Consider the following 19,896-nt stretch of genomic DNA (forward strand, 5'->3'; position numbering starts at 1 on the left):
AAAATACTTTAAGGACAAAATAATATTTATTTAAAGTTTAAAATTGTTGCAAAATCACATTTACTTACTCTGTATACGTATGTGAGAAAGAGAAGGAGAGAGAGACTGTATGTGTGAAGGTCAGAGGACAACTTCTGAGAATCAGTTCTCAATTTGCTCCCCTCACCTGCTGCCATGTGAGGCCCAGGGGTTGAACTGAGCTCATGAGGCTTGGTGGCAAGCCCTTGACCTGCTGAGTCACAGCCCACACTACTACCAGACCACAATACAGTATTTTACAAAACAGTCACACACACAGCTGCAAGAGACATTTGTGGTGTCTGCTAAGGATGCTGCATACTATAAGACACATTATATGAGAAACTAGTATTGAAAAAACTTAAGAAAAAGTTTTAGTAACATGGTCTTAGTAACTGCTACAATTTTATTACCAATTTCATTTCCAATGATGGTTCTATAAGAGATAGAGTAGTTTCTAATAAATCCATTCTGTTCATCAACAGGAAGCTGGTCCCATTCTAAGACAGCTTCATTTTTCCCCACTTTCTTTGTCCGAACAATGGGTCCTCTAGAAGGTGCTGTAAGACAGTAAACGCATTTGGTAACTGAAGTAACACACATCAGTAAAGAGTCTATTCATACAATTATTTGAACATAGTAAGGATTCTGATTTAAAAGTGATCAAATGTTTTTGTGAATGGTAAGCATTTCCAAAGCAAGCACGGGTGGACTCACCGGCCTGTTTGAGGTAGGCCTTTACTGACTCGGAGCTCCCGGGCCCATTGGAGAACACCGGAGTCACGGTGATCAGGTAACACTTGCTCTCCAGGAGGCTTCCTACAGGAACAGAGAAGTCATTTCCCCCAAATGAGAAATGAAAATCCAGGATGTTTACATTATCATTTCATGACTACTGCCATTTCCTTCCTTCTAAAAACCGCAGTTTTATAGATAAAGTTGCCTTTTCTATTCCAAATGCAGACTTAATGCACTAAAATGTCGGTTGTGTAACTCTAGCACTCAGATGGCTGAGGTGGGAGGCAGATAACGAGCTGGAAGCTATCCTGGGCTACACTGTGAGTACAGGCTAGGATGAGCTCTCTAGAGACAGCAAGGACTAAAAGAAAGGCTATGTTTACTGTCAACACAGCAAACCGAAAAGCACAGAGTGTTTACACTGTTCACAGAAGTAAACTGCCTTTACGTCAGGACGCATAAGTGAAACACTTCCAATTATTCTGGGACAGCTTAGGTGTTTTAGCTCATTTTGAGACTGCCAAGCTGCGAGGGAAAGATCGTGGGGTGAGCACTAACGCACAGCTGTGGTTGGCCGGGGCCTTGGGGAGACGACAGTGAAGGCTGGTTCCTGCTCGATTTTAAAAGAAACAAATCTTGAATACACTACTTTATTTCTAATCCTTCCAAGTGATCAAAGTAAGTTTTAGCAGGCAGTAAAGCATGGTTTAGCAGGCAACAGTTAAAATGGTCTTTTATAAACTATGTCTCATATGTACCAGAAAATAAGGTGGTTATTATACCATTTACACCTTCAACATGAATGTCTATTTCCTTCACTAACATCCATAAAAGTATACAAACCTTTTGTCTTCCTAAAAATAGCAATTTTACCTTTTCTTGATACCTATTATCAAAAAGTGAGCCATTTCTAAATGTTGCTCTAATAACAATGCTTCCAGGGTACTGGGCCTTGAATCCTTGTTTCTAGGAGATGACCCTACACTCATTCAGTTCCCGGGTTTGATATGGTCAGCCTGACAGAGGAGACACCCAAGCTTATTACCAATGAAGAGCAGGTTGGTAAGAGCCAAGCATGCCCCTTCACAAGTGAAGCTTGTGGTTTGCAGCAGCCATCCCTGCTCAGGGTGCCCTCTGTGCCACCCACTCTGATGGTCGCCTGCTTTAGGAGTACAAGAACACATATGGAGTGAGCTGTTTTTCCCTTAACGCTGTTCCGTGACTTTACAACCACATGGTAGTAGGTAGAAGCTACAATCACACAGAAGAGTGTGTTTGGAACCCCGCAACATCATTACCACTCTAGGGCAGAACCTGAAAGAATGTGGAAGCCTGTGTTCTGGTTGGGCTCCCTGTACTCAATGGTCCTACAAAATCAAACTAGGAACTATTTTACATCTGGAGGATTAGGGAGTTAGCGGAGTTGAGGACACATAACGAAAGGAAAGGCCGGACTTAATTCTCTATTAGTTTTGCAAATGTCTACAAAAGCATTAGCCCTTCTCCACAGAGACCCTAAGAGAGGCTAAGTGTTTTATGTAACTTGACAGGAGTCACACATCTAGTCTCTAGTGCGGCTCTAAGTCTTTCCAGTGGCTCACAACACCTAGAAAACAAGAACAGCAGCATGCAAAGGAAACAGTCTCAAGAGTCAGACAGACGCGATCTACTTAAATGGTCAGGGAGGAATACCTCTTAAGTAGGTCTGTGTCACGGTGCCACCTTCCTGCTGCCAATCTGGGACACAGGGTGAGTTATCTGACAACACACACCACTCGATTATGTATTTCTTCGCAGGTTTTGGTGGAGGAGTCCATTCTACCCAGAGCTTCTTATCTTTTGGGAATGCGCTAAGATCCACTACAGGGTGAGAGGCTTGAAAAAGAATAAAATCAGTCAACACTCACAGAGCTGACATTTCAGTATTTTACCGTCATATCCAAAGCATGTGGCTTATAAAGCTCCAAAAGAAAAAACACTTACACACAGGCAGTCTATTTTTAAACTCAAATTCTCTCTTTCTCCAAATCTCCAAAGGTTTTATGATTTTAAGTTTATAATTGGGTCTTTGTCCTTAACAGCTAGAGGTAAACAATATATTTGTGTCACTTGCAAAGAAAGTTCTGAGAACCTTGAAACAGTATTTCAAAAAACCAAATAAATCACAAGGAAACCCTTGAAGAATTAGTAAGCTAGCAGCAGAGTTTACGTGAGCCACACAGTGTGGGAGTCCTTCCTGAGTCCTGATGGACAGAGCCTCCTGACCTCAACCTGTGGCCGCTGCCGCGGCGGGCAGGGAAGAGCTTCTCTACCATGCTTTCTGGGGCCCTGTCCACACTTAACCCTGACACCCACAAATGAACCTCCGCCTTATACGCACCTTTGAAGTGGGAGCTGGGGATGGTGAGGACAGCTGGATCTGATCTGCCAACCTTATTTCTTGCTGCTAGAGATGCTGTATAGCGATTATTTGTGAGATTTACTATCAATTCTGTACCATTAACTGTGTAATTTTGTGAAAATGATTTCCACTGTGTAAGAGTCACTTCATAATCCAAGATTTTTCCATTGGCTTCAGAAAGAGGTAATTCCTATAATAAAATTTTATCAAAAGTTATTTTATGAATCTTGAATAATCATTTTTTTCACATCCACAAATTCTGCCAGTATGTCAAACCTGTAAATATTTAATTGGAAAGAGAAGACAAACTCATTTTTAAAAAGATATATTTATGTTTATGGATATTAGTGTTTTGCCTGCATGTCTGTCCGTGTGCTTTGTGCATGCCTGGCACCATGGAGTTACAGACAAGTGTGAACCACCATGTGGGCACTAGGAACCAAACCTGGATCCTCCAGAAGAGCAGCCAGTGCTCATGACTGCTGAGCCGTCTCTTCAGCCTGAGCTCATTTTGAATTTAGTACTCCTGACTAAGAATATAAACCAACAAAATAATAAATAGGAAAAAAAAAACCCTTCAAATGAACCGGGGCTGCAGCACGGTCTAGCTTCTGGTTCTGCAGTGTCTACACAGCTGAGATGTGGGTCTACATTATTTAGGCTTCAGCATTTTTTTCTCTCTACCTTTTAAAGTATGATGTATTGAATCAGCACATGTATGGCCTCATCAGCCCACAGCCTGCTGTCTCCAAGCCTCTGCTTCTTTCTAGGAGGCTCTCTAGGGAGTTCAGAGAAGTTCAGAACATGGGCCTTGTTCTTACAGAGGTTACCATTTTATGAACTGTGCTGAACTCCCAAATGAGGGGTCAGCTCAGTTCACGAACTTGGCTGGCCTCACCATTAGCTGAATAAGGCTTTGTGTTTCTATACAGTAACATTATTAAATGCCTGGAGGAAATTAAGATGCATAGAATAAAAATTTGGGTGTTAAAAAACTTCAAATAACATTTAAACACATTCTACGGGATGAGTATAAATCGTTGTTTTTAGTTTTTTTACCTTCCATATGAGCCGTGCAGTTCTAGATTCCGGAGTATGGGGTGGATTTATCTTATACCAGAAACTTGGCGGTTTGGATGGGCCTAAAGAAAACACAAACTTCATAAAGTAAAATGCTTTTTATCTTAACAATACAGAAAAACCCTGAAGCGACTCTTTTTGTTCTTAGTGGTCTTGCCCTTCAATCACAGTGTTTCTCTTCACAGCAGCAGGCCATGGTGGCCTGCAGTACAATGCACTTGGGTCTTCATTAGTCAGGTGACAGCTGATCATTTAGATCACTGCCATCTTTCGACTTCTTTACTTGAGATGGAGTTTTGCTTTGTTACTCAGGGCTGCTCAGAACCTCTAGACTCAAATGATTCTCCTGCCTCAGCCTCCTGACAGCTGTGCCATGGTGCTTGGCTGTGGATTACAATGGAATTCTTTTCTACTCTTAATGCTATAGAGATATAAGTATATTCTAGTCAGCAGACAGAAAAGCATTCCTATTTGTCTCTTGTGTGTGCACGCTTCCTTCTGTGGGGTGCTTCACTGTATTCAGACACACACCTTCACCGCACACAGCAGCCTCCTCACTTCACTGGTCTCCTCATTTGTCTGTTTTAACTGCTTCTTCATGGTCAGAAATCCACCACTTACATTCATGCAAATCTTTTCTCATTCTACTGACTGGTATAGCTTCAATTATATTTAACAGTAGTGTTTTCTTGAAAAAACTGAATGGGATCCTGTGGCTGGCAAGGCTGGGCCTGAAATGGTCATATTCCAACCTCAGTTTCTCAAATAGCTGTGATTCCAAGAACATGCCACCACACCTCATCTAATAGGTCTGAGCAATCAGGTGACAGTATTGATTTTTAAAAAAAGAAAGGTGTGTGTGTGTGTGTGTGTGTGTGTGTGTGTGCATGTGCATTCATGTAGTACAGTGAATAGAAAGAAAAAAGTCTTAAAAACAAAGTTTTTCTTTCAATACTGATTAAAAAATGAAACTGGAAACACATATGTAAGTATATGGCTGAAGTCTAGAACGGTATATATATAAAGACAGCTCAGAGCACTGGGATGCTGTGTCACACACTAACGCAGCAGCCCCTCTAATCTGTGTTCTGAGAACCCACGTGGACACCAGGAACTCCAGAGTACTGAACATTACATATGCATTGCTTTCCTGCTGATACACTACTCGTGCTAAAGTTTAACTTGTAAATTAAATACAGTAACAGATTAACAACAATGAATGATACCAAATAATGGATAATAAGAAAACATACCAAAGTTACTTAAAATTTATAAATTATTACTTCCTGGAATTTTCATTTACTATTTTTAAACTGGGGTAACTGAAGACAAGCAGTGAGCACTATAACTACACTAAAGAATTCTTCTAGGAGGTAGGTGAGCACGGTATCTCATTACCCAGCACTGGAGATGTGGAAGTAGAAGACTGTGACCAGCCATGGCTACCTAGCAAGTTTGAGCATGGGCCCATTTCAAACAACAAAACAAACAGTCCTGACTTTTCAGAGCTGTGTTGAGTATAACTGCAAATATAGTACTCACTAAAACAAAACAGTACTTGGATGAAACACAAGAGGTGGTGTGCTGGTTATGAAAAGGCCGTAACGTAGTACACAGTGAGGGAGTGAGGAGAAGGCGGCAATCAGGAAGGTTTGTGAAAAGCTGCTGGTGCAGGACATTCGGATCTAACGTACTCAGATGGAATAAAGAACATGAGAGCACACAGGAAGTGAGCCAGAGAAATGTCTTAACATGAACAGCATCCAGAAGCTTCATGCTGCAGGCTTATGGAATACCTCCTCTGCTGGCTTGTAAGGTTTTGGCTCTAGAGAACTCTGAATGTACACTTAACCAAATTTTGCCTACATACTGAGGTGTTTCATGAACTTGTACAAATGTACCCATAAACCTCTAAAAACCACTTTAAGAACTCCCAGTTAACAACCGGGCGTGGTGGTCTATATTCCTACCATTTGGGAGGCTGAGACAGGATTGCTGAGTCTCTAAGGCCAGCCTGTGTTACAAAGTAGGAATTCCCCTGCAAAAAAATTCTGTCAAGCTAAAGCTTAGTTATTTGATTGATCATCTTTATACTGCCCATAGTAAGACTGCTTTCTTCACAGTATTTATGAGTGAGAGAAAAACATTATAGAACGAGGGGACTTTTCTGCCTTTGACATTCTTAGTTAACAGAGTGACCTAAACCACTAGCAAGATGGTGTGAAGGAATGGGGTTTGTAAGCTTACGCTGCTTTTATGAGGCTATGGTAGGAGAAGAATCAATGCCAAAGGACTGTTTCTTGGTGGCTACACAGGAGCTCAGTAACGCTAGCAGTTCTGAGAAGAAAGTTCTTTCTTCTGATGTATGTGTTCTTATTTTATGAGGGGTTTCCCTGCATGTATGTCTATACACTATAGTATGCAGTGCCTTAGAGGCCAGAAGAGAGTGTGGGATTCTCTGAGGTGGAGTTACAGATTACGAGCTGCCATGTGGGTGCTGGAAATTGAACTGCAGGCCTCTAACAGAGCAACAAGTGCTCTTACTCACTAAGCCACCTCACCAGACCCAGAAAGACCCTTTTTTAGACTCTATACCATTTGGGGTTTTATATTCTGTATAGTATATGTAATTATGATTTAATCAATGATGAAAAAAGGAAAATTAAAGCAAACCAACCCAACCCCAAATCATTCCTTTTCCAAGGGCTTATCAAATGCTGATAGGAAAAATAAAAATGTGTAACATGTTTTTTTGGGCAGTGTTTTGTTTTGTTTTGTTTGAGACAAGGTCTGCGTAGTCTTGGCTGGCTTGGAACTCAGACTCACAGAGATTTTCCTGCCTCTGCCTCACCAATGCTGGGATTGACGGCATGCATCACCACACCCAGCTTTGACAGTGTGATTTTTTAATGAGTTAGGAAACAATTCTCTAGTTAGGGGTATCTTGGGACCACCTTCTTTGAACAAAGTTAAGTGAATGGTTTTTTAATGACAACTAAAATATTCTTTCATAATAATGTAACCTAATTAGGTATCAAATAGATTTATACTATCAATAGTACACATCAAGTTCTATTTCGTGATGTCCTTACAAATGAAAGAATAAAACACTGGTTTGACTAAGATGATCCTATCTAAGCAGCAGTGAGGTCTGCAGCTCTAAAAACAGAGTTCACTGGCGCTTTCCCCAGCCCGTTCTCTGTTCTCTACTCACGGTCCTCATACGTGACCCCACCCCGTTCTCTACTCACGGTCCTCATACGTGACCCCACCCCGTTCTCTACTCACGGTCCTCATACGTGACCCCACCCCGTTCTCTACTCACGGTCCTCATACGTGACCCCACTTGACTCCTCACTCCAGTCGCTCCAGTAGCCTCTGCCATCCTCCTTTATGGAGCGGATCCTAAACACATACTCTGTGAAAGGTTTAAGGTCCTGGATGGTGAAGGAAGTTCGGGGAGACTCTGTATCTTCAAGAGGAACCTGAAAATAAAGCAAATTGAGTGACATCGTCATCAACACCCCAATATATAAGGTTTCCTAAACTGAGTACAATTTTAGGAATAAATTTAACATGAGATTAATAAATTTAGCCTCTGGAGAGAAAGAAATGAAGGTAAAAATATGACAATCTACATCCATCTGTTCTTCCTTTTCTTTCTTTTTTCTATGAGACCTGTATTGCTCAGGATTCTCAACATGAAAGAGATGACACGTGCTGTAGTATCAGGCAAGACTGCACTAGTGAAGACAGAGCAAGTAGCAGGTTCTAGGCCAGGCCAGACTATTTAACTGAGATGCTGGCTCAAAGAACCACACCAAGCAAACAAAGGACCAAGCACATAAAAACTTTTATAAACAAAACCAAACCAAACAGTAAAAACAAACAAACAAACAACAACAAAACCCTTCAAGGAGGCTTAGTAAAAAGATATGGGCAAGACCATATATATTGGAATCTCAGTTAGTATACTAGGAATACTGTTACCAACTAACTCGATGTCCAAGGGGAAAAGAGTCTGGAGGAAGAGTCAGAGGGGGCAGCCTTGACAGGCACAATCTTAGAGAGGCAGCTTACTCCACAGAAAAAGAAAATTAACATGTTCTCAACTCTATCCCTCTTCTTTCCCATCAAGACCCTTCCGTGCATTAACTCAGAGGAAGGTAGATGGAAAGGGAATCCACAGTGAAACCATACAGGCCAGCACACCAAGACAGGAGTCGTGTGGAGAAGAAAGGATGTGCCCCTGTCAAAGAAAAGGAAGCCATTATTCAACCCCATCAAGAAAATAAAAGCTAGGGCTGATGGGATGGCTCAGACCATAAAGGCGCCTGCCACCAAGTATGACAACATGAGGTCTGGGGTCCACACAGTGAAAAGAGAAAATGCCTCTGTAGGTTGCTGTGACTTCCACATACATAATGTGACGTGTACACATGCACACGCACACGCGCACACCCCCACACACAAATAAATAATGCTGAAAAAGTAAAGAAAACTAGAAGCTAGCCTAATAAATAAAGTTGCCTTTATTTGGGCGTAGAGAGATCAAATATATAAAATTACTATTTTTTTTCTTCCACTCTGAGATTTTGATGCTGGATACAAAAATAGATGTTAAGTTTGGTGGGCTCTCTTTTGTACTACTAAATTAAGATTCTATAATCTTAAAGTATACTTTGAAGAACTTTGGGTACACGTCCTCTCTATACAGTATGAGTCATGATCCCGATTCTGTTTTGTTAATTTGGAACTGTATTCCGAGCCCATAAGAAAGTGGAGCAGCAGAAAGTAGTACCAAGGTTTGGGGCTCAACAGCCTTCTAACTTCATAATGCAACCAGGGTAGTAAAATAAATGAATGGACTAATCACTCAACTACAGCCAAAGTGGGCTATTAGTAATAAGTGGAACTGCAGCAAAAACCAACGTAGGGAGTCAGTGACGTGCTGGCCTGGAGACAGCGGCAAGTATCCTCTGCTGAGCGTCAGCTCAGGGCATGCCGCCCCTTCCCTTCCCATTTTAACATTCCCCTCCATCTTTTTTTGTACTGTAGGAGCTGGCAAAGCCTCTTAGAGCTAGAAAGTAAGGATCATGGGCTGTGGGCAGAAAATTTGTTACACCTATTCAACTCTTCCACTCTAGCCCCCAAATAGAGATAACCAACATGTTTTAGTAAAACTCCATTTACAAAAGTGGTGGCAGGCTTTAGCCCACTGTAGCAAAGACAGTCTGAACTATGTATGCCAAGCCCTGCTCTATGTCATCCTTAAAATCTCTGTATTGACCCGCATGCCTTTCATTTCCATCAAAAGTGCTCTTCCTAAGACCCTGCATCACTTCCTTAAAGGTCACTGTGTGTTTCTATCGGCATGTCTGTCAAATGACATGTTCACGTGATCACAAACTTCAGACATTGAGAAAAGAGGTAAGACTTGATATTAGCATTCAAAAACAAAACAAAACACTGTTGGAATAAACAGCAACTTTCTATTTACCTGGATCCAAGTTGAGGCATCTTTGGTCCTATATTGAATGTCGGATTTCAGCCTTGAAGAACTGCCAAAACCTGAATTGATCCATGTTAACTTTAATATACTGGATAATTCCTCTGAGTTGCTCACTGATAAATTATGTGGTGGGCTGGGTTTCACTGAAGAATAAAACAAGTCCTAATGTTGGTTATACTTTAGTTTTATAATTTCATATACAAAGTCAAACCAACTATAATCCTCTTTATTAGATTACTCTTCCCAAATGAAACTTCTCTAGAAATGATGCTCTGCTATACAATGGGAAAAGATGTTAAGGAAAATTTCCTTGTCTGTTTAGTATAGTTACTAATTTTCAGGTGCTGGTATAAAAATACTGAATTTTTTTTTAAACAAAACATTTTAAAAAGAAAATAAAAATAGAATAAGAAAGTCACTGTGATTGTAATGGTATGAGATGCTGGAAAATTGGATGAATACCAAAAGGCAACATTCGGAGAATCAGTTCAATATTAGCCTCAGACACACAGTCAGTTTAAAACCAGCCTGGGCTACATGAGACCTAGTCTCACAAACAAAACAACAGAAAACAAACAAACAGCAATGATAAAACATTCCAAAAGCACATTGAAAATGGCTACAAGTGTGGCCAGACTACAGCTATTTATAATATTTATAATATTACATTTAATAATATAAAAAGACTACAAAAATCACTGTACTAATAAGCATTTCTATATTAACTGAAGTCTGAAAAGTAATTACAAACCATTGAGTAGTCTCAAATTCAGGCTTATAGGTACCTTTATCCACGGGATCAAAATTGATACCCTCTGATGAGACCTTCCCGAGGGCATTTTCTGCTTCCACCCAGACTTCAATGTTGACAAAATAGATAGGAGGGTAGCTAACCATGCACGAGGTGCCATGCTTTGTTAGACAATCAGGAAACTTTTCTGTTGCCCTAAATATAAAATTGGAAGAAATCAACCATTAAAATAAATTTAAAAATACAAAGGTAAAAAAAGTTACTGGAAAAGAGTTGGATATAACTCAGACTGTTGCAGTAAAGTCTGCAATAAATGTTGGTCACCAAAGACAGATCACATATTTTTAAAATTGTACTCAATCTATATCTATGTCTTATTTCCACATTTGAATCTGAGAATTTAATTTCAGAATTTTATGCTATGTCCTTATTGACCCGTCACTAAAAATTATCTATTTCTTGTGATCTTAGAATAGCAGCCCCACCTCACCCACAAAGACATGTTTCAAGATCCCCTGCAGATGCCTGAAATGCTGGGTAACACCAAATCCTAGGTACACTATGGTTTTTCCTAGCATGCTTCACTATGATGGTATTTAATCTCTAAATTAAGCTTGGTAATGAACAACTCTACCATGTAACAGGTAAGTGAATGCAGTCTCTCCCTAAATACTGTAGTGTGCTCACTTTTCTTGTCATGCTGTAAGGTGACACAGCATGGAAGACGGTTTGAATTGAGGTGAATGACATCAGTCCTGAGAGAGAATGTTGGGACACTACTGACCTGACAATAATTCTGAAAGAGGACTGTGGTGGTCTGAGCAAGAATGGCCCCAGAGGCTCATAGATTTGAATGTTAGTCATTAGGGAGTGGTGCTACTTGAGAATAGGGGCTGTGGCCTTGTTGGAGGAACTGTGTCACTGGGGGTGGGCTTTGAGGCTTCCAAAGTCCAAGCCAGGCCCAGTGTCTCTCTCTCTCTCTGCTGCCTGTGGATCCAGATGTGGAACTCTCAGTTACTTCTCTAGCACCATGCCTGCCTGTGAGCCACTGTGCTCCCTGCCGTGATGGTAATGGACTCGGCTCTGAAACTGTAAGCCAGCCCCAGTTAAATGTTTTCTTTTATGACAGTTGCCTTGGTCATGGTGTCCCTTCCCAGCAATAGAACACCTTAGTTCTTAGGACCATCTGTTTCAGGTGGTGCCATTTGGAGCAGATTATGTCTATGGTTGGTGATCTATTGTTTATAAAGTGATCCACTGCAAGCTTCTAGAAGAACAGTGTAAGTGCAGCTTGCCTGTCTTTAACTCACCAAAGGATTGCTTAGAAAGGCAGTAATCTGCCTGTGATCAGAGCATGCCTTTAATGTTGTATTTCTCCAAGGACTATATTCTATACTTTTGTTCTTCAGTGTCTGTGTGATTCAAACACTCTGCTGATTCCCTAAGTTCTTGAACTTTTGTTCTATGAGGCTGTTTCTATAATGTGTCCGTTGCTGGTTATACTTCAGTTTCCTCTTCATCTTCTTCTGTAGGTGACTCAACAGGATGGACCATTCCTCATTCATTAGTACTTCTCAATGGCCTTCGACGCTGTTCCACACGTCAGCAAATCATTCTCTACCAACTTATCTGCCATGTGAATGATTTCCCTGTCTTCTCTGTAAACTTTTGAAAAGCATTCACAACTACACTCTATAAACTTACCAGCAAGCATTTACATGTAGTTTTTGGTTTGAATTCACCCACAGCAACTCTATGGCTGTTACCATCCCAGAGACAGTAAATCACCTACAGCACTGCCTATGTACAAACTAGGGTTGAACACAACCAATACCAGGTGGGCACAAGTGGCCTCTGCCAGGCAGCCAAGGCTGTAGTAAGAGGCAAGTACTACTTGACACCTTGGTAACAGCCTATGCACTATCTATTGCTCGTAGGACTCTAAATCTTCTTAAACTCTTCTTCTTCCAAGGGTTTTTCCACTTCTTGGATAAGGCAGTGACAGAAGCACCCCACACAGGAGGGGTATCACCTCCACATTATAATTATGCTACCAGAACGCAGGCAGATAGGCATGTAGTCTGCACTTTGTACACTACACCAGGCTTACTCATTGCCTTGAACTGGGACCACACAGTACCAGATAAATCTATGCTTCATGGTTTGACGGCATCACCCCATCTTAATGACTGTATGCTCTACTGGGCGCCTGCAAATGTAAAAGCAGTTTCTTCATTTACAGACAACCTCTTCAGCAGGTCTGTATGTTTCAATTTAAACCCACTTTTGAATATGCATAACCATCCCTTACTCACAGTAAGTGGCTTGGTGTCACTCCCCTTAGGAATCACTTGAGATCCCTTGCAGACTCATCTGGAGCATGATTTCTGTTCATATCATCCAGTCACAGATTTAATGCCTTTCTATCTTTACTAAGTATTGCATACTGTGGTAGTAACTGAGATGTGAAATAGCATAATTTTTTCTTCTTCATAATACCACAAATAGTACATCTGTCCTTACTGCAGATTAAAATAACCATAGCATGTGATTTTCCTCTTCTTGCTCATGAACTTCCTATCTTTCACTTAAAGAAAACCACTACATCATTTCTCTTTGCATATACAATGCCATGCTTTGGGACCACTATTAGGTCAAACTGGCTTTTCTTTTTAAACACTGCACTGTGTTATCACCAGCAACCAATCTAATAACCAAGGTGACTGCTAAGTAACTAACAAGCAGGCAGCATGGATATGTGGGACCAAAGGGAGGACCGAGGGGGATGTGAAATTTCATCAATGCAGATGGGAGTACAATTGCTCGGAACTGCTTATTTCTGGAACTGTACATTTAATACTTTTAGACTGAAACAACAGATTAAGGCATTGTTCTAGTTTTCTCCTTGAAACAGAATCCCTACTAAACCAGCAATATCTTCTCTATTCAGAACAGGCTAGGTGACAAAAGATTAGGTGGAGGGGGCCTATCAAGGCCCCAAATGTCTTCAACCTTTACAGCCAAACTAGGGAGTCACTTTCTGATTACTGTCACCATAGAAAGCCTACACTATTCACAAAGTTACGCCCCAGTTTAAAACATTCATATACAATAAACCTTCAAAAAAATGAAAAGACAAAGCCAACCCTTCCTCTGGCAGAACAGCAGTAGTCTCTCTGGCCCCAATTTCAAATGTTCTAAACCAACTGATTTGACCATATATACTTGTGGCGAAAATCAATCTTAAAACTGCTTTTAGAAATTTTTAGAAATATCATCACTAGTGCTAATACTGGAACTGTGCTTGGAACTATATTCCTGTTTATCATGGGAAACGGTAACAAACATATGTTAGTACTGTTGGGAACGAGCGTTTTCAGTGCAGAAAAAAGGAGGATGTAGCTGTTTGATGGATTATATAAAAAACAAAACAAAACAAAACTATAGTCCCCTTTTTCAAAGATAAAAATATCAACACGAACTCACAATGCACCTTATCTTTTGGTGGAGAGCATTCAAGTAACTCTGAGACTAGAGGTCTAGCTCAAAGGCAGAGTGCCTGGGATGCATTTGTTCTAATACCAGGAACTACAAAATAAAATACACAAATAAAATAAAGGAGAGTGCTATCTTATGACTCACAAAGTCACAAGTGCTCACACACAGAAAGAAAGTATATGGGAAGTGAGCTCATTCGATCTTAGTAGCTGTCTCATAAGCTGGGGTCAGGACTAGAATTAACTGAGGAGAAACGTGAGAAAACTTTTCAGGGAACATCTGAGTTCTACAGGTGTGTGCACTTGTCAAAACGTGTAACAGACACACTTTGGATCTGTGCTCTCACTATATGCAAAGTTTAGTGCACTTAAATACTGATCTAATCATGTAAACACTGAAGTGTTCCACTAAATCATACTAATGCTTACAACTCCTTTGAAATTCTTTAAAGGAAGAAAGAAACTGACTGCTGGGGAGGAGGATGCATATACAAGAGATAAGGCGAATCTAGTAAAATGTAATTGTAGAATCTAGGTGACGGGTGTGGATAAGTATCCACTATTCTCTAAGCTTTGGTGTGCATCAGAAACAGATTTTTAATTTGCATAAGGCTGGCGACACTAGAAATCAGTGCTCAGTGTGTGTGTATTCGTGCAAGGGCAGTGGCTGATGGCCCGTGTCTTCCTCATCCCACTGCACTGTACTTACTAAGACAGCGTCACACAGACGCTGGACCTCAGTGACTCAGGCTGCCTGGCCAGTAAGCTCCAGCCTATCTCTAGCTGTCCCCCAAAGCTGACATCACAGAAGTGGATCATTCATTTGGCTTGATGTGTGGGTGCCAGACACCTGAGCTCGGAGCCTCAGGCCTGTGCAGGAAGCACTTCACTAAGCGATCTCCAAAGCCCTCCCCCTAACACCAGAAAACAATGTGGAAGAGCACACCATCCCTGGGAGTGGGATTTTTGAGGAAAGAAATCCAACCCAAATTTGACCAATATATAGACCTAACAACAATTTTTAGGATATGTTATACAATATCCAACAAGTAACTCAACTGCAGGGAAAGGAAACAGAAGCAGGTAGAACCTGCCATTTAAGAAAGAGAAGAATTTATCAACTTAAAAGGGTTTTTTTTGTTTTGTTTTGTTTGTTTTTAAAAATCTCAATTCAAAAGAATATTTTTATAAGAAAATATTTTTGAGAAATGAGAAAGTTAATACTAGCTGAAAGTTTGATATTAAAATATTTCAAATTGTTGGAGTAGAACCATAGTGCGGTGGTTTGGACAGGAATGGCCCCCACAGACTCATATACTTGAATGCCTGGCATTAGGGAGTGGCGCTATTGGGAGGTGTGTCCTTGTTGGGGTAAGTGTGGCTTTGTTGAGGAAGTAAGTCACGGGATTTGGTGGGGAGGCTTTGGGGTTTCAAATGCTCAAGCCAGGCTCAGTGGCTCTCTCTCTCTCTTCCTGTTGCCTGCTGATCTGGATGTAGAACTCTCAGCTACCTCTCCAGAACCATGTCTGCCTGCATGCTGCCATGCTTCCCACCATGCTGATAGTGGACTAAACCTCTGATTGTAAGCAAGGCCCAATTCAATGTTTTCCTTTATAAGAGCTGCCATGGTCAGGTGTCTCTTCACAGCAAGAGAACATTGCCTAAGACAAACAGTATGTGACTGTTTGAAAGTCATCTTTTAGAGCTATGCACCGCAGTATCTACAGACGGAACATGGCTGGGCTTCACAGAGTACACACATTGCTCACTGCTGACACTGGGGACAGGTACACATGAAGAGCACATTGATTCTCCTGTCAGAGGATGCGATGTCCTAAAATAATCACCCAATATCACTACTGACAAAACGAAGGTCCCAGCAACAGCATCTGAGAATCCAGCAGAGGGCATATCTGGAGTAACTTACCACTCAGACTTCAACGTGTAGTTTGTTTCCAGGAACGTCTCCCTTCCTGGGTCCCACTGACACAGCATATTCTTCCCCTCATTCACAATGCAACTCAAATTTGTAGGTATATCTGGGGGAACTAAAAGGAAATAAGCATACATACACAAATATTATCCAACTCATATAACACCTAAGACCCACCTCAATTAGATAAACAAACCCAAGATAAAGATATGGGCATAACGAGAAACAGATGTTAGTATCTTTTTCTTCAAACTCTTAAATACTTCTTAGGTCATATATATATATTTTCAAGTGTAACTGTCATTAATTTATTGCTTTCATATTAGTTTTCTATATAAAAATAAATTTTTATTTATAACCAGATAAATTACCAGTAATGTCTCCATTAAGTGTTCTAAAATTAATAATAACTAATAAATATTAAAAGGCAGTTATAGGAGCAAAAATGATTCACATATACTTTATTTTACTTTTCTATTTCAGGACAAGCTCCTACTATGTAGCTCAGGCTGGCCTCAAACTCTCAATCCTCTTGTTCCATGTGCCAGGAGCTGGCATTTCTGGCCTCACCAGCACACGAGGCTGCTGAAGTTTTGTCCTTCCTGCTTTGACACGGGGTGAAAGTAAGGTAAATGCTGAAACTTAACTCCCGGCTAACCCTCATCGGTCTGGATCACTGGTTCCACCCTTTTTAAAAAACATTTTTAAGGTTATAATTCCATCATTTCCCCTTCCCTTTCGTCCCTCGAAGCCCTCTCATATACCCCCCTCCTCCCTGCTCTCTTCAAACCCATGGCCTCTGTGTTTCAGGGTTTCTCCATTTTCTTCATTCAGGGGCCTGTTAACTTGAGCCTTTCTCAGTAATGAGGAGACACAGAAAGCTGCCATCAGCAGAAGCCCTGCAAATCAGTAATACTCTCGGGGATACGGCAGAGTCTCTAGTCAAGGCATTCTTCAAGAGCATGACAAATGTTTGTCTTTTAGCAAAGAAATGGCAGCCATGTTACTCTTGGATTTGTGTATAACAGTGAAAATGTACACAGTATTTCTAAACATTTTTATAAAGTAAGTATATCCAGAAGCTACTGAACCAAGTGACTGTCCTTGGGAAGGCTCACAGAAACCATTACAAATGTAGTTCAAGAGTCTGGCGAAGCTGAAAAGAAGACTCAGCTCTTACAGCCTGAAAGTACGGTGGTTCCGTACACGTTCTGTTCGATCTGCCCAAATGACAAGACATTGCAGGTGAGCTGGACCGTCGGGAGGATCATGTCTGTGAAGGTGACACTAGACGTGGTTCTGTTGATGACGGTGACCTGCTCCTTGGGAACAGCAACATGGTTTGTCTTCCACACGATGAAACTAGCATTCACGTCGTACTGCTGGAGACACTTTTCCTTTAGCACACAAATGGCAGTGAAGTTAGAGCCACGCTGTACAACCGGAAACTCGGGGTAGATATAACCACATGGTTCCACAATTTGACCTGAAAAAGAACAACAGACTGTGCTAAGTGGCCTGAGCTTGCCTAGCACATGTGATGCCTTGGGTTCGATGCCTGGCACTGTGACAGGAACAAGGCAAAGGAACAAAGACTGGATATCTCCAGTACAAAAGGGTATCTGGAGAGCAGCACTCAATGTGGACCCCACAAATTCATTATAGTAATTCTGAAGGAAAAGGAAATGTAAGACTGAAAACATTGTGGTCTGAATTAAAACCTAAATTTGTAAAAAAGTACACAAATTATATTGTACAAAAGTAAAAATTACTGAGCCCATGGTCTAATATTCTGATTTTCCTTAGAAACAGACTGCTTCCAGTACATCTCAAAGCTGCCCATCCCTCATGCACCCCCTTGACTCAGACAGCCTAACTAAACTCCAGAAAACAGGTGGGCTGTCTTCTCCAGCCCTGAATGCTGGTGGAGGCAAGGCCACAGGAAGAGAGGGATGGACATACTGTCCATATATCAAAATTCAAACTGTAGTGAGACAGCAACCCAAACAAGAAAGACTAGAAAATATGGGCAAATATGTGTGTTTTAACAAAGTGTAGAGGATAGGATTTTCTGAGAAAACAATTGGATTAGTTTTAGCAATAAATGTATTTTATCCATCAATGCGGGGAATAAACGTTTCTATTTAAAGAAGGAGGAAAAGAAATTAGATAGGATCAAAACCCACAAGCCAATTATACAGTTGAAGTGTCTCACCCCCACTGCAGATGACAGTGACAGGTCTACCTCTCATTTCATCTGCTTTCAATATCCTACTAGAGACACCTGTCTTTGCAGTTGGAATTGTTTGGGAATGCACAGGACGCTACCACTATTATAGTTACTTTGCCGTACAAAAGAACCCCAAAGCTTATTTCTTGTATTTAAATATAACTTAGTACCAGTGAGCAACCTTTCCCTCCCCCTAGTAACTACCATTCTACTCAACTTTTTATGAGATCGACTTTTTTAGATTTCACAAGTGAGATCATGTGGTATTTATCTTTCAGTGTCTGGCTTATTTCACTTAACGTGTCTTCAGTTCTATTTATGTTGTCCCAAATGACAGAATTTCGCTATTTTTTAAGATGGAATAGTATCCCATTATGAACACACACATTCCATTATCCACTTACGTAGTTCTTGCTGTAATAAAAATAGGAATGCAGCTCTAATTTGACATACTGATTTAATTTCTTTTCTATTATTTACCTAATAGTGAGAATGCAGGATCTTATGTGGTATACATCAATTGTCAATTTGACAGGATTCAGACTTGCCTAGGAGATAAACTTCTAGGCATGCCCATGAGGGGTTTTTATATTGGGTTAACTGAGATAGGAAGACACACTCTAAATGTAGGTGGCACCATTGCATGGGCTGGGGTCCTGGAGTGAATAAAAGGGGAAAGCAAGCTACATACTAACATTTATCTCTGTTTCCTAAGTGTATGCCACAATGTAACCCTGATGTATCAAACTACTATTACCAGGCCTTCCCCAGCCTGAGGGGACTGTCCACTCAAGTCCTACCTTCCTGAAGTTGTTCAAAAGTATTTTATCCTGGCAATGAGAAAAATAACTATCACAATCTGCTAGTGGAATGGCCTTTTCTTTAAGAGCCTCTGTATTAGTTTTGAAAATAGCTGTACTAATATAACACCCCATCAGTACTATGTTTGGTTTCCTTTTCTCTATAGTCCTGCCAGCACGTATCTTAGGTTTTGTGCTAACAGTCTACCTAACAGGAAGCAGGTCATTCCTCACTATGACTTTGGTTGGCACTTCCCTGATGATTAGTGCTGAGTATGTTTTCATGGAATTATTAGTCACTTGCATGTCTTATCTTGAGAAATGTCTACTTAGGTCTACTACCCCTTTAAAATTATTTATATTTCTCTACTGAGTTGTTTACATTCCTTGCATAATCAGTATTAATCCCTTATCAGGTGTATGATTTGGAATATTCCCTTATTTGGCGAGTGTCTTTTTACTTGGTTGATTTTCTTTGCCACACAGAAGCTAAGTATGACATACTCTAATTCATCTACTCTTGTTGTATTCCTATGGTTTGGGATCCTAGTGAGACACTCCTCACCTGTTCCAGTATCCTAAAGCATTCCCCCGTATTTTCTTCTAGTGATTTCATAGTTTCAGGTCTTGTATTAAAGCCTTCAATCTAGTTGGTGGTGGTGTGCACACCTTTAATCCTAGCACTTAGGAGGCAGAGGCAGCAGATCTCTGTGAGGTCAGTGCCAACCTTGTCTCTACATAGTGAGTTCCGGGGTGGCCAGAGCTACACAATGAGACTGTGTCTCAAAAATAAGTAAATAAATAAGCCTCTAGTCTGTTCTGAGTCTCAAACTGTTGACAAAAAGAGAAAAACTGGGTATCCAATTACCCCACATCTTGATCTGAAGAGACTGTACTTTAATAATATCTTAGTGCCCTTGTCAAAGATTGGTGGCT

At 40.8% G+C, this 19,896-nt stretch overlaps 1 protein-coding gene across 2 annotated transcripts in view; it reads right to left on the reverse strand.

The window, feature by feature from the left end:
• Il6st (interleukin 6 cytokine family signal transducer) overlaps positions 1–19,896 on the reverse strand; it is a 42,435-nt gene that overhangs the window by 8,367 nt on the left and 14,172 nt on the right. Inside the window, exons 4-13 of one of the 2 annotated variants that reach the window (XM_059276127.1) lie at positions 17,111–17,416; positions 15,925–16,045; positions 10,535–10,695; positions 9,738–9,892; positions 7,563–7,722; positions 4,217–4,299; positions 3,137–3,347; positions 2,449–2,631; positions 736–837; positions 432–578 (exon numbers count right to left, since the gene is read on the reverse strand). In XM_059276127.1, coding sequence (XP_059132110.1) covers positions 432–578; positions 736–837; positions 2,449–2,631; positions 3,137–3,347; positions 4,217–4,299; positions 7,563–7,722; positions 9,738–9,892; positions 10,535–10,695; positions 15,925–16,045; positions 17,111–17,416 — 1,629 coding nt within the window. Of the gene's footprint in view, positions 1–431; positions 579–735; positions 838–2,448; positions 2,632–3,136; positions 3,348–4,216; positions 4,300–6,914; positions 6,955–7,562; positions 7,723–9,737; positions 9,893–10,534; positions 10,696–15,924; positions 16,046–17,110; positions 17,417–19,896 lie in introns of those variants that run through there. The other variant, XM_059276128.1, reaches the window with a different exon arrangement.

Source organism: Peromyscus eremicus, chromosome 11 (assembly GCF_949786415.1).
Source record: "Peromyscus eremicus chromosome 11, PerEre_H2_v1, whole genome shotgun sequence".
Taxonomy (NCBI): Eukaryota; Metazoa; Chordata; class Mammalia; order Rodentia; family Cricetidae; genus Peromyscus; species Peromyscus eremicus.